This window comes from Centroberyx gerrardi, chromosome 13 (assembly GCF_048128805.1).
Source record: "Centroberyx gerrardi isolate f3 chromosome 13, fCenGer3.hap1.cur.20231027, whole genome shotgun sequence".
NCBI lineage: Eukaryota > Metazoa > Chordata > Actinopteri > Beryciformes > Berycidae > Centroberyx > Centroberyx gerrardi.
Window position 1 is genome coordinate 14685945 of NC_136009.1, and position 14626 is coordinate 14700570.

The 14626-nt window shown below is 43.2% G+C and overlaps 2 protein-coding genes across 3 annotated transcripts in view; both read right to left on the reverse strand.

The window, feature by feature from the left end:
- Positions 1-279: 279 nt before the first annotated feature.
- On the reverse strand, positions 280-11766 carry pask (PAS domain containing serine/threonine kinase). The gene is made up of 22 exons (XM_071926911.2): positions 11509-11766; positions 11078-11302; positions 10719-10948; positions 10452-10622; positions 10077-10211; positions 9714-9848; positions 9260-9516; positions 8728-8893; positions 8491-8602; positions 8189-8284; positions 7641-7812; positions 7023-7255; positions 6503-6635; positions 3980-4590; positions 3712-3857; positions 3312-3479; positions 3015-3140; positions 2772-2906; positions 2441-2640; positions 1913-2046; positions 1573-1722; positions 280-751 (listed from the first exon to the last, which is right to left on the reverse strand). The coding sequence occupies exons 2-22, from the start codon at positions 11280-11282 to the stop codon at positions 555-557; spliced, it is 3912 nt and encodes a 1303-aa protein (XP_071783012.2). The 5' UTR covers positions 11283-11302; positions 11509-11766; the 3' UTR covers positions 280-554.
- A 1896-nt stretch (positions 11767-13662) lies between these two features.
- The window catches only part of kcnab1b (potassium voltage-gated channel subfamily A regulatory beta subunit 1b), a 34281-nt gene continuing 33317 nt past the window's right edge, over positions 13663-14626 (reverse strand). For both annotated transcript variants that reach the window (XM_071926848.2, XM_071926849.2), the window contains exons 11-14: positions 14478-14572; positions 14168-14288; positions 13889-13977; positions 13663-13752 (exon numbers count right to left, since the gene is read on the reverse strand). In XM_071926848.2, coding sequence (XP_071782949.1) covers positions 13663-13752; positions 13889-13977; positions 14168-14288; positions 14478-14572 — 395 coding nt within the window. The remainder of the gene's footprint in view (positions 13753-13888; positions 13978-14167; positions 14289-14477; positions 14573-14626) is intronic.

Below are 14626 nucleotides of genomic sequence, written 5' to 3' on the forward strand. Positions count from 1 at the left end.
AAAACATGAACATAAAACGTACACTTGTGAAATGAAAGGTGAATAAAGAAAACCCTTCCCTTCAACTTTCAAACTAAAGTTTCTGTGCGGTTTCTCAGAGGTAAACGATTCAAGGTTGTGGTCAATCATTTGGGTTTTGGCAGCAATGCTAGATCCTCCATTCACTAACATTTTGCTTTAAATCTTCCCCACTTCCAAGATTAAATAAAATAGATTATGTAAAAACTGCTAGTATATCATAATGCTTATGCGTCCCTGTGTTGCACTCAGCAATCACCAATAAATACACATTCTGTCCCACCCAATAGCTTGATAATGGCATTCATTATATTTGGTAGCAAGTCCTGCATTCTTCATAAAGGTAAAAGCTTCATTTGTCTCCAAACTGTTCTGTAGAAACTGACAGATTAGAGTTTGGGCTTGCCTCACACAACAGAGGCTTCCCTTTGTGATTTTGCACTGCCTCTCCTCTCTGAGGCTCCGTTGGAAAATAAATGTTGGACGGATAGTTGGGCTCCACTAGTACGGAGATTCCCCATTTTGAAATTCAGTCTTCAGTCATCACAGAGGTACTTCTGGAGCTCAGTTTCCAGGGCCACCATTGACCCTCTCTCATCCTCATCTTCCTCCTCTTCATCATCATCATCATCATCATCATCATCATCATCAGGAAGAGTCTCGTCACCCTCATCCGGGAACAGGCCATGTCCGAGGTATGCTCTGGGACTGGACTCATGGTACTGTGGTGAGCCTGTTGTGGAAGAGAGGATCTTTAAGGACACCGACTGTCTCCACTCTACTCTCTCACCATATGGTCATTTGCAGTGATGACAGATTCTTTAATGTACATTTCACAAAAAAACCAAAACAAAGAGTGACACAGAATATCTGCGAACCTGTGATGTGATCAAGAACACAAAAAAGCAACCATAATAAGAAATGAATGGAAGATACTGTATATCTAAAAATCCTTTAAAAAAACCCCAAAACAAAACAAAAAAACCTTAGCTGTGCTAAGTAGGGTTCCGCTGCTATGGGTTTTTGAAGGCCGAAACCACTATTTTTAGACTGGAGTCGCCAATAGCTGATATTTTGTCCTGATATTCAATAGCTTTAAATGTGACCAATTTCATGCCAAAAAAAGGATAACAATTTTTTTTACAAGAATTTTATTCTTGGCAGAATGGAAATGATCCTGAAACTGCATTTAGACCTTCATGTGACTCTAAAACACTGCACTGTAACTCCTATTAATGAAATTATTTTAGGTAGGTTAGCAGCTCTTTAAAACTGGGGAGCCCAGCCCACATATTCTACGGTAGGGGAAACTCTGGTAGACATGACCGTCTTTAAATGAATTTACAAAAACATTATTGATCAATTAAATGAATGAATGAAATGTGCAATGAAAATAATATGTCACTACAGGTTTTACATACTGTTTTTTTGTAGCTGTGGTGAGAGAGGAACCTCCATCATATGGGCAGTAGACAACATGGCTGGCCGATATCCAGTATTTAATAAAAGGCAAATATAAGCCTGCTAGTAAGAGAGTGATGGAGCACTACTTACCATGGCTCTGACTCTCAGGGACCACCTCAGTCCAGCTGTACTCCACCAGGGAGATGGGCTGGCTGATCCAGGACTGCAGCAGTAGCTGGTCCAGAGTCATCCTCTGGTTAGGATCGGGGTGCAGCAGCCCTGACAACACACCACGCAGCTCTGGGAGAATACAAACAGAAAGGAAACACAAACAAATTGTAAACAGAAAGACACATACATTCACTGTGTGACAGTCAGTGAATGTGAAATAACAACTATAAATGCCGCTCGGTGACTCAAAAGCTTTTGATTCATTACGCAAACAAGAACAGAGCTTCCGACACAAAGCTTTGTTCCGACAGCAGATTACCTGGGGAGAGAGGGAAAGGGGGCCTGAGTTTGGCCTCCACGATCTCGTCCACACCACAGAAGGGGTTCTCACTGAATAGCAGTGTGTAGAGCAACACGCCCAGAGACCACATCTCCAGCTCTGGACCCTCATAGCTACAGGACACAAACAGACAACGACACAGAATCAATACAAAACCTGTGCAAAAGCAACCAAAACAAAATCAATGCAAAACCTGAAGCGACCTCATTCATGAGTAAGTCTTTCTAAATTTACGGTTGGATATATCCTTTAAGCTATATCGTTTATTGACTGTAAAACTAAATGTGTAAAACTAAAGACTGGAAAACAGCGCTCTGACCTAGATTGTGCAGTCAGGTTTTATGTTGTGGGTGAGCTGTTTAAATATAACAAGTAGGCGGGGGTGAGGGGTGGAGGAGACCAAATGTTGTTTTTCTTGTGATGGTGATGCCTGTCAAAATTTCCCACTTGTTGCTAATCGGAAAGGTGCCAACTTCCCTCAGATCATCTCCTGTATTATGTACGTACGGATTTCCCTGGAGCACCTCGGGGGAGCAGTACTCCAGAGTGCCACAGAAATTGTAGAAGAGCTTCCCCGGAGCCAGCATGGCAGCAGAGCCGAAGTCTATGAGTCGGATGTGGAAGCACTTGTCGATGATGATGTTCTCATCTTTAATGTCCCTGTGGAGGATGTTCTTACCCCTCAGATAGAACACAGCTGCCACCAACTGAGAGCGGGAGAGAATCATCCGTTAAAGAAAGAACAAATGGCCAACTGTTAAAGTGCAGAACTTGGTTTCAGCATCACTAAATTCCAGTGCCCAGTCCCCCCGTCATATGCAGTCTCCTGGTCACGTACCTGTCTAAAGATGTAGCTGGCCAGGGGCTCATCCAGCCGCGGCTGCTTGTCTATGAACTCAAAGAGGTCCAGACCGTCTCCATGTTTCTCCATCACCATCTGGAAGTAACTCCCATTCTCAAACACCTCCAGCACCTAGTGACACGCACACATGTATGATGTATAAGGAAAGGAATTCAATCTAATAGATGAAGGGTTGTAAAATCTTACGACTTAATGTTTTTGCTGTAACAACCCAGTTACCTTGACAATGTTGTGGTGCTGTACTCGTGTCAGAATGGCAATCTCCTGGCTGACTTGGCCAAGCATCGGGTCGTCCACCCAGCAGTCATTCACTATTCTGGCCTTCTTGATGAACTTCACTACCACCTGCAAATCATGAAAATAAAGAGGCCACATCATCACCATGATGTCCCCTAGCAAAACTTTGTTTTAGACACTGAAACAAATTATTTTGTTAAATACTTTCACAGAGAAATGCTACACACTGTACATGCAGAGATGGGATGTCTTTATATTTATACATCAATGCTCTGTTACCTCTTGTCCATCACAGTGCCTTAATGCCTTCCAGACAAAGCCAAAGGCTCCTTTACCCACAGCTTTAAGAGGCTGGTACTCTTCCTCAAACTGTCCGTCACAGGCTCGAGACTGCTCTAGATCCATGGTGGAACGCAGAACCTCCCCATGACTGGCCTCACCAATCCTCTGAAGGAATAAATGAATGAATGAGCTAGTTAGATATATAGCCAGCAAGAGAGATATATAGGTAGCTAGACAGATGATGGATACATGGGCAGATAGATACAGCTAAACTGAACTACAATAAAGTAAAAAGTTAAAAGCAGGCAGTTAGGGAAATGGACACTTTTTTGTGTTTAGATAGAGACATCGCATTTGTCACACTCAGTTATCACCAAGTCTCTTTACTGCCACTGACCTCTCCTAGACTGGCCCCTGATGCATCATGCAGTGAGAGTCCATCGGTCTGCAACATTGCCCCCTGCTGGCCGGGCCTGCTCATCCACACACAGAACACAGAGCTGCCATCAGGGAGGTTAGACCTGCACACATCACACTGCACCTCTGCAGAAAGAAAGGAAAAGAAAAAGAATGATGTTATAAAGGGTAGAAGCACAGTGTCCCCATATCTGCTAAATTATTCATCAGGTAAACACAATGACCGTAAAAGCTGCAGTAGTACCAACCTATTCTAGTGCCATCCCTGTGGTATGCACTTCTTTCGTATCGCCCCTCCAGAATCTGCTTGGTGTCTGAGGACCGGGTGCGTCCATTCACCCTCTGTTTCTTAGGAGTAGATGTGGCAGGAATGTCTGTTAGTAACTGCATCCGCCCATTCATTTGTGTGCTGAACTCCTGGCTCTGGCCGTTGTGAATTGTTGAGAGAGCTGCCCACTGATCCTGCTCCCCCTGGTCCTTCTCCGCTTGCACCTCTTCCTTTAAACTGTTCCTGGTCTCTACAGCTGCATTCCCAGTCCCGTCAGACTCTGCCTCCTGGTCAGACTCTGCCTCCTGGTCAGACTCTACCACACACAGGGAGGGGGTACGCAGGAGCTCGGCTGTATCGCAGGATGCCAGGGAGCGTGGGTTATCGTCGACGTACCCTCTGCCGCTGGGCAGCTCCATACTACCGCTCAGGTCCAGGTCAGCCAAGGCCCGGGTCACCAGGTCACCGTCGGTGTTGAGGTCCAGGAAGCAGCTGGCCGAGTCCACTACGTGGGCCGAACGGGAGTCCTCTGCCTGGCCGGGACCAGAGCCACCGTGACCAGCAAACTTCTCACAGAACCCGGAGGAAGACCTGGAAATGTGAGTTCCATCAGATTGATTAGAACGAGCAACAATCCATGGCACTAACTGACAGTAAATTGCTCCTTTTAAGATTAAAGCCATATTCAGGGATTACTTTAACGGTAGGGTAATATAATCATTACTGGAGCATGTCTGTGATTTAAATCCTATCCCAACCTGGCATGTCAATGACTTAGTGCTGAAACGATTAGTCAATTAATTAATTTGACTAATCGAAGTAAAAATACCAAACATTTGCTGGTTACAGCTTCACAAATGCTAATATTTGCTTGCTTTTCTTCTTTTCATATCATCATAAAGTCAATACTTTGGTTTTTTTGGCTGCTGGTCAGACAGATTTGAGACATCACTTTGGGCTCTGGCAACTTGTGATGGGCATTTGACATTATTTTGACATTTTTTAGGGCGCCGCCCCCCTCCAACTAGAGAAGAAAGTCTAGGAAACATGTTAAACATAAATTAATTAGATAATGCGAAATAATTATAAAATAAAAATTGTTTACTCGCACAATACGCCTGGTAGTCTGTCAGCGCCTGTTTTATGTTTTTTGATCTAATGTGATTGGACAATTCTCAATGCTATCTTTCATGTTCACACCCGCCATTAATATAACTACAGGAAAAGCTTCATACCAAGCAGCTTGGCCCGGACAGACCTGATATCAGCATCAAACAGCTCTGGTGACAGACAGAGGGAGAGCTACACCTGAGTATTCTGCAGAAGCGGGTATGAAAACAAGCACAGATCCTGTACAGACCCACGGCGCGCGTGTACAATTCAACTCAATTCAATTCAGTTAAATGCACTGAAGCACTGCGACACTGTTATCGGATAAATAATTCCACTAACGTTACTTAAATACCACAAGGTAAAAACGGTACCTACTGTTAAAGTGTGTAGGGCAGCAGACGAGCTATCAGGTTACTGTTGTTTACAAATCCGTTACTAACTAATCATGTGTGGCTGCTCCATTCGCAATGCAGCATTTTGTTTCCGTTCCTCTGCTGATGGCCAAGGTGACAGGTTGTGGACTGTCTTTTTTTAATTTTGTAAAAAGTAGCCTACACTGTCTGCCCAGCCCTTGGTTAGATTGCTAGTTGGTTTGGTGGCAGCCCACTCGCACCTGTGGATATGTGCTTCCATTGATTTTATTGCCTCCATCATTTATTTAAAATATATGTTAAGAGTTTTCCTATAATGATTAAATCGCTAATTAGGAAATATGACTTAACTTCACTATATTAAACTAAGAGTGAATTTATAATTTAGACTAATACGTAGTAGTAGTTTGTATTATCGTTTATGTTTTGCCAATCAATGAGAGCCATATAGTCCCGCCCCACTCAGTCAGCCGATTACTGGCCGCCACTGGCTGTGCATAGCAATCATTGAAGATTTTGGCCTCTTTTACATAGTTGTTTTCACTGTAAAGTATGCATGGTAAAACAGTTCAGTCCGAATGGATGTTACTGAGTTCTTTTGCAGTTCATGGCAGGTGAGGTTTGTTTTTTCCTCAACATGGAGACACAAGGAAATGTTTTGCCTTTGTCCTTAGCTCAACTTCAGCCCACAATAAGGAAGCCTACACCAACTGGAAGACGCTAAAGAAATAAAATTGATAAGATTAAAGGTTCCCTTTAGGTGTGTGATCAGTGTGTGAAGCAGTGCAGCCTAGCCATTCCCATCTCTGTAATTTGGAGACAGATTACAGAGTTCTCTGATCCTTAGTTAATTGGTCACTGACATAACAGATGACCTGGAATAACAGTTACATATCAGATAGTGTCCTGATACCTAATCTTATCCAAATATGGCTAAAGTCATTTGATATTTTATTACTGCTAAATCTATGGTGAATGAAACATCCCATAAGACATAGCATCGTGTCCTCTCTCCTCACCTGCTTTCCATGGAGATCACCTCAAAGCTGGAGTCCTGGAGGACAGACACAGCTGAGCGGTGGTGGTCTTTGGCTCGATCAGGGGAGGTGTCACCCAATCTTGCTACGACATGTTCATCCTGAGTGGGAGTGTCTGAAGAGGGGAAACAAAAATGAAGAACATTCAATGGAAAATGCTCCATACAGTTTCATAACAGAGACTGCTCTTATGCACTGTCTCTCAATACATGTATGAAATAATTTCACAGAGTATTTTCCAGCAGAATTATTTACATATGTAGGGTGTTGGTGTTGCAGTTTCATCATGAAATGTGGCCAGTTGCACTGTGATTGCAATTATAGTTGTTTTCTCTCGGCAGGCTGAGCAATAAGGCCAGAAGATAAATATTCATTGTGTTCACAGTTTTCTACTTGTGGGGCCACTTTCCGAGTTGTAGGGAGCACCACAGATAAATTTATGTAAAGGAAACACTGATTCTACATACATTAATAAATTCCAACAATTTTAGCCACTTCATACCTGGGATACTCTCGACAAGGGAGTGACTATCTCTCTGATCCTCATTACCGAGCTGCCATTCTGGGTTATGGTGTGGAGGTTCGGTGGGGTCCAGGCAGCAGGTGTCTCCTTCTGGAGGTTCCACCAAGGCAAAAGTCTGGAGGAGCACCTGGGTGGTGTCTGCACTGTCTAGCTGGCTACAGCTCAGAGCAACCTGGGCTGCTGCCTCCATCAGCTCTGTAGTGTCATCAGCCCTGTGGAAACAATAGTTGGGTTTCTAAGTATTTTCATGTGAATCAAGATGAATTTAGAATCAAATGACAAAATCAGAAAGGCTGGATGGCAACGGCAAATGTGAATAAAATTTTCTCAAATCAAATCTTATTGCAAGTCATGGAATTCAATTCAATCAAACAACAAACACAAAAATTGGGTCTACATTATTCAAATTCACTTGTCTGTTGGCACAAGTTTCTGCCCATACAAAACATGGCTAGTGTCAAATTCAATAGGTTTATTCCAGTGAGGATCTATGAAGTAATTTGTAAACAGTTGGATATTTTAATGCTCAAAAACCAAAGCCCTTAGCTCCTACATCATGAGGCATACGAGTATGTACACATAGTGACTGCTACTCACGTAAACATGCGTGTGGATGTGACAGCGGGAGGGGACAGGGTGGAAGGAGCGCTGCCCTGCTTCTCTAGCCTGGTGCTGGTTCCGGTGAAGATCCTGCCTCTTCCTGTGGGGGTTCTGCCCAGGACTGCCTGATGCACCATGGCCATGTCCCCAGCCACCAGCGAGGAAGGCTCTAGGGATCAAGAGAAAGAAGGGAATGGATAAATCAGAATCACTTATCTGTAGAAGTACAACAGGTGGCCAAGGAATTTGACTTTGGTGCTGAGACATTACAAGACAGTTACACAGTACAGGATTGACACACAACGGGACCTCAGAAATAGTGCAGACAAGAAGTACTGAATGACACTAAACATGAACACACTACATGAATACATTCAAAACCAACGAATTGCCACAGTTTAGCAGCACTGGCATAATTGGAAACAGTAGTGAGAGGCAGTAAAACACAAATAAGCCTGAGATGACACTGTAGGATACTGAAGTAGACACAAAATACCAATGCACGTTTGTGAGAAAGAAGATACAAAATGAGAGCTAACCTTTACTCTGCTGGGGTTTGTCGCCCTCTGAGAGTGTGTGACTAGGATGACTGATCAGACTTCCAGGAGTGGGGTTAGAACCACTGGAGTACATACAGGGTGCTGTGAGGAGCCAGAGAGAGAAAGAGATTCAGTCACTGCCATCATAATGCCTCTAAATCTAATTTAGGGAGTGTATTATAAACCAGCTGTATATCTTTTTGATCTTAGAGAAGAAAAAATACTTCAGACTAATGAGAGCAAGTGAGCAGTAAAACACTGCCATATTGAAGTATGTCATGAATGAGACAAATAATTACCAGAGTTACCAGATGAGGGTTTGGACGAGGCCGGGTTAATGGCCTCCGCAGAGAAGGGGCTGGCACTCCTGTCCGAGTTGCACATCCATCCATAGAAACCAGGCATCAAGAAAGTGACACACTGTCGATACAACCAAGAGTCAGCAGTGACAGAAGTGAAATCTGATCAGCAGTGACAGAAGTGAAATCAGATGGCATGGGTGACTTCAACCCTACCAGCCTTGTTCAGCTGGTGTAACGGCTAACCTTTCCCAGCAGCTCGTCCTTGCTGTAGCCAAACAGGCTGAGGGCCAGGTGGTTGTGGATGCTGTAGATGGAGCCATCGGGGTGGAGGAGGAGGAGGCCACTCAGAGGAGCAAACACCCAAACTGTCCCAGAGCACACCAGTGCAGAGCTGGGGGAGAGGACAATGCTTTCCTCTTTGACTTCTGTGGGAGTCAGAACACACGTGTAGAAAATGCACCAATTAGTTACAGCACCTCTACTCACTAAATTACAATATTTGCCAAGTCAATGCTTTATTTTTTTTCTAAGGGCCTGCAACTATTTTTTTTTACCCTGTGCTGATTTTTCTGGATATTGGGTAGGTTAATCAAACAAATTTTACCTTGTTTTGAGGCTACTATTCCAACTAGCGCCGACTATATTTTTCATATTAAAAAGGTTGGCATCTTATATAGAATCTTAAATAGTTATTTGTTTCACTCTTTCCATGACCAATCCTCAGGCCCCTGCCCAGTCTTTGAAAAGCACTGAGCTGAATACCTTACCAGAGGACAGCTCTTTTCCATGAGGCTGCTCACAGTGTTCTGGCTGTGATGCCGCTGCTGCTCTGCACACTGGAGAGGTGAGGAGGGAGCGCGGCTGCTTCTCCTGTGCATCGGATCCTTCAAGAGCCTCTGCTGGGAGGGTGCAACTAGTCCCATTGTTTTGCTGTTGGGGTCTCCCACATACCACTGCCCCCTGTAGTTTGATACACAGCGGGAGTAACGTACCCCCTCTGCTTTTACCACACACTCTCTGAACCCTCAGCATCTGAAGGAAGGAGAGCAGAGTCAGAAAGGATAAACTTATAGAGTTAATTGAGCTTAAAATGTTGCGTGATATCGTTTACTTTCTATGCATTACTGAACTGTCCAAGCAGCACATTGGTAAACAGAAACCTGAAAGGGGAGCTTATGAAGCTATTTCCTTAGCTGAGTGGGACAGTTTTAGTTCTCAAGTGTGCTTACTTTGGGCAATGCATGGCTGTGAAGGGGGATTTGTAAAGAGGGGATTAGCTCCATAACAGACACTCCTGTCAACTCTTCGGTCTGGTGGTATCCATGGAGATGGGCAAACGCCAAATCACAGCTGAGGATACTGCCCTAGAAATGACAACAAAGGTGTAATTAGATATCGTTTTAATGGGTTAACAATGGTAGTGTTTTAGCTGGTAGTATATAATTGAGGGTGTGATCAGGACAATACTAAAAAGCTGCTTGCTTGGTGGTGGAAAGACAGGAAAACAGGAATTTTCATTGTAAATGTCACCCCAGACTAAATGAATAAAAATAACATTCCTAAAAAAAATAGCTAAATCATGGTGTACTTACATCTTGTGAAAAGGAGAGAAAGGCTGATACCCTCTCCACTTGCTCCATCATGACAAGCAAGTGTTCTCCATTCTGTGGCTGTCTGTAGGTACATACTGACACCGGCACCTCTCCAGATACAGTCACAGCATCCACCTACAGGAGAGTAGCACGCAAAACACAAAAAGACACATTCTTACAACTCATGGTTTAAGAAAAAAAAAAAAAAAAAAAAAAAAAACCACATCTGACTTTCAAGACCAGCCAGATAAATGATTGACAGAAGTTCAATAAAATGAAGTTTGGGGGGAAATGCATGCATACTTGTTATTTTCACTCAAACTTATTTTTCAAACTAGCACCTGTTTGAAGTTTTTTACTGAACATATTTCATACCACTTTTCCAGACACAACTGCAACAGTTCCGTCTACTTGTAGATACTCTTCTCCCAGTGCGTCTTCCAGGACCTGACTGGTTTTCTTCAAAAGACATGACAGCTTTCTCCCAATCAACTCATTAGTGGAACACTCAAACAGGTTGCAGGCCTGCTCATTGGCAGATAAAATCTGGAAAAAAGGACAAAAGCACGTTGATAGGATGTCCTCTATTAACAGTACTGCATGACTGACCAATGCAGTTCAGCCACAAGTACAGTACATTACCTCTCTGGTTTTATGGTCCACAGTAAGGATGGCTTTGTTTGGGTTGAGGACAGATGGGGATCCTAAGAGCCCAAAATCTCCAGAGGTGAGCTGGCTGAACAGGCTTTCCTCTGTCTCTGATATGGTGGATGGGTGTGGCAGGGAGGCGGCCGAAATGTGTGAGCCAGGATGCAGGCTGGAGATTTGGAGGTTTCTCGTTGCTACTGAACCGCATACATCCAAGCATTCACCTATGAGCAAAAATTGGTGGCACATATTGTTAGAGAGACATTTCCCCATCCTCACCCTCATCACAATTATATCCAAAAGATCAGCTTGTATACCAATGGCCAGAGGCTTCTGCGGCACATTACACTCACCTGTCATTGAACCAGGATAATAACGACGCTGCAATGCCAGAAGTGCCTTCTTGTGCAAAGGTCGTTGAGCACATGGGTAGGATTTATTCAGGTCGAAGTCATCTTCCAGGAGATCAGTGGAGAAGTCGGGAACCACACAAATTGTGTCCCCTTTACCTCTGAGGTTTTGGCTCGCTCCAAAATGAGCCTCAGTCCACAGCGACATTGCTGCTAATGGTTATCCAGCTGGGATTGACAATGAATGAAGAATGGCAACTATTATGCATACATGGACAACTACTGTGTTACATTATTGTGATGATTGTGTTAGGTTAGCCAATAAGGGCAATTAATTTGACCAGAGTAATACATGTTGAATAGGTCTATCATTGGCTACTAGCGTCTGCTTTGAAGATTAAGTACTAGGTGTGTCTTAAGTAAACAATACTCACCTTAAGTCGAACAGACGATCTGTACGGCTTGCAAACCAATTTGGTTAGCTAGTTTATAGGCAAAGGAACTTAGTTGACGATAGTTAACGCTAAGTTACCTCCACTCCGCTATTTGTTTGGTTAGCTAGGCAGCTCGACTGCTACTAGCAACATGCCTTCTTGCTCTGTTTGACTCTGAGAAAGCAGAGTTGCCGCTGCAACTTTGAATGGTTTAACTGCTAGTTGACCTTACCGTAGCGTTAGCAAAACTTCAACACCATTCCACCAGGTTAAAGCTAGATAAACAAAGATTATTTCACTTCGTCCCGCAGCAAGTTTTGTAAACCGCGGGTTTCGAACGCGAGCCGAGTACATTCGAGGAAGTCCCTGGAGCCAATCAAATGTCGTGCTTTGAAGAGTTTCCGGTAAATTATCCAATGAGTTTTTCCTGTGGGTTGACACAATGGACTGTTTTGGAGACCGCTTTTGTTTCTATGGAAACGCGGTTGCAAGTGCACCATTATGTAAGTTTCACAAATCACAGACAGTTCATTCATGCGGTGTTTGATTATAAGTGAAGGGAAAAGCAGCAAAACTGTCCTACAAAAGCAAACAGCAGTAACTACTTTTGTGTGTCATCTCTGGGTTTGAGAATCAGCTGTAGAATCCATATCAGAAAAAATGACTTTTGGGATGTAGAGAATGACACATTGGGTCTGCTCTGTAAGGTACATCAGCTTTGATATTTGATTTACTGGACTGGCCTAACAGTTGGAAGGCATTAATAACATGAATAGAAAATCAGTATATATTTGCATGGGGAAAACATATCACATGGTAATTATAAGCTATTTATTTGTATGTACAAATGTGATGAACAACACCAGAATACATGTTTGAACAGACAGAAAACCTTTTTAACTTAGCAAAGATCATTACATTACATAAAATTGGCTTCTGGGAGAAGTTGGGGGATGCAGTTCAGTTTATTCCAGGTGCAATGACCAGAGGGTTCCATATGGTTTTATTTTTAGTTAGTCTCTTCATTAGCTACATGGCTCTGTTTGTGAAATCCACAAGCTCCCGTTAGGAGGACACACATCTCCTCAACCTTGACCCGACAAATGTTTTAGCCACAACACAGACCCAAATTAAATGAATCAGATAGTTTAACCATTGACAGAAAGTCCAAATTAAAACAGGGATTAAGGGGCACAATAGGAAAGTACATGAGACTGAACTTTTGCATCAGAAGTGAAAAATTAAAAACTTGAAATATGAGGAGATGAAAAGCTTATTCTGACATAGCTGCTTATCAAGAAAAATAGATAACAGTCAATACAGATGTTTTGAAATATATTTCAGTTAAACTTAGCTCTCTTGGTATTAGCAACATGATCTTGAACAGAATTTCAGTTCATCCAGTGCCAAAACAATTCATCACGTTGACAAGTCAGCTCCAGTTGCAAGGGAAGGGGTTTAGCATATCATCCAGTCTCCGGCGACCAGGCCCAATTAAACACATCATCATAGATTTTTTCCACACATCACAAACATCTAGTAAGCTAGTTCTCCGGTACATTGAGTGCAGTCTGGCTCATCTCTTCCTTTTATCACAGATGGGTACTTACTGCATTGCCATCAGCTTATGAGATGCTTTGGACAATAAAAGTCTCTAAAGGTTTCTTGTTTTAGTACATTGACCGCCCCGATCTACAGCAAATCATCCCTCTTGAGAACAGAAACTGGTCCATGCTACTGTCAATCAGTTTGAGCATGGTTACACAGTCATCTATGCAAGATTTATCCCCAACTAATAATCTAATCTTTTGCTGCCACAAATTTGTGGATCAGTAGCTTCTACACAGTTTTTTGGAGCAGAAGAGAATTGCACATCAGTAATAATCTCGTTGGGTCTTCTAACTGCTGGTTAGACTGGGTCCAGTGGTTGGCTGAGATAGCTTTAGCATGCATGCTTTGTCAAGGAGCTCAATTTACAATAATGAGTACTGGTTGATCTTCGTACAGACAAGGAGCCAAGCAGAACACTTTACACAGTCACCCACACAGTCATACGCACACACAAGCAGAGTTGGGCACGCATTTATTGTGCCATGGCTGTGAGGAGTGAGCTTTGACAAGCTTTTGAGCATAGTTCTCAAAAAGGGATCCATCCTAATGGTGATAGTCCTTTTTATTGTGAGGACGATTGCCCAATATATGATCCACTTCCGAAGCGATGCCTGCTGTCATCTTTGGAATTACCTGTGATGCACAAAACAAAGGAAGAGCACAAGTACAGTTTTTCATTTCACTAGGTAAATGATCATATGCGGACATTGATGCTCTAAAAGAACAACTCATCAAATGATTATCCAGTGTTAGGAAATGTTCTTTGTACCTGAATGGCTCCCAGGTTCTCTGTTAGTTGGGTTGGATTAGAGGATCCCAGCAGCACTGAGCTCACTCCCTCGTTCCTCAGGCACCAGGCTATAGATCGGGAACAGGATTTCACAGGGAGTCTTATAGGCTTTTTACAGTTGGTATTAAGGTATCAAGGTATAAGACAGTGGGTAAGTGGTTTTGAAGGGTCAAAGACAACCACTGTCTCTCACAGGAATCCTAAGGTGATGCAGTATCTTCACTGTCAAATACATAGGGTGTTCATCTCGTCCCTTACCTATGGCTAGTTGTGGCAAAGTACAGCCGAGCTTCTCAGCGATATGAGCCAGTTCCTTCAGCTTGGCCTGCTGTTTTCTCCCATCCTCACTCATTATCTTCTCCCTCAACCACTGGTATGGCTGGAATAACACAGAAAGTGGACACATTACAATTATCCCCCAAAATTAGGCAAAGGTTACCTAAGCTACATTATGTCATATTGTAGGTCATAATTGTACATGCACCTCAATATCATACCTGCTACATATGTGTGTGATGGTTGCAATTTATAACACTAGCAGGGTGATCCAAAGATATTCAACCTGTACCTTCATTGAGGCCCTGGATGTTTCTGGGACGCCATTCTCGTACTTCCCAGTGATGATTCCACAGGCCAAAGGGGACCAAGAGACCACACCCACACCTGTGACGGGACACCACCATTAAGAACAGGATAAGAAAGCTATCACAGCCACAA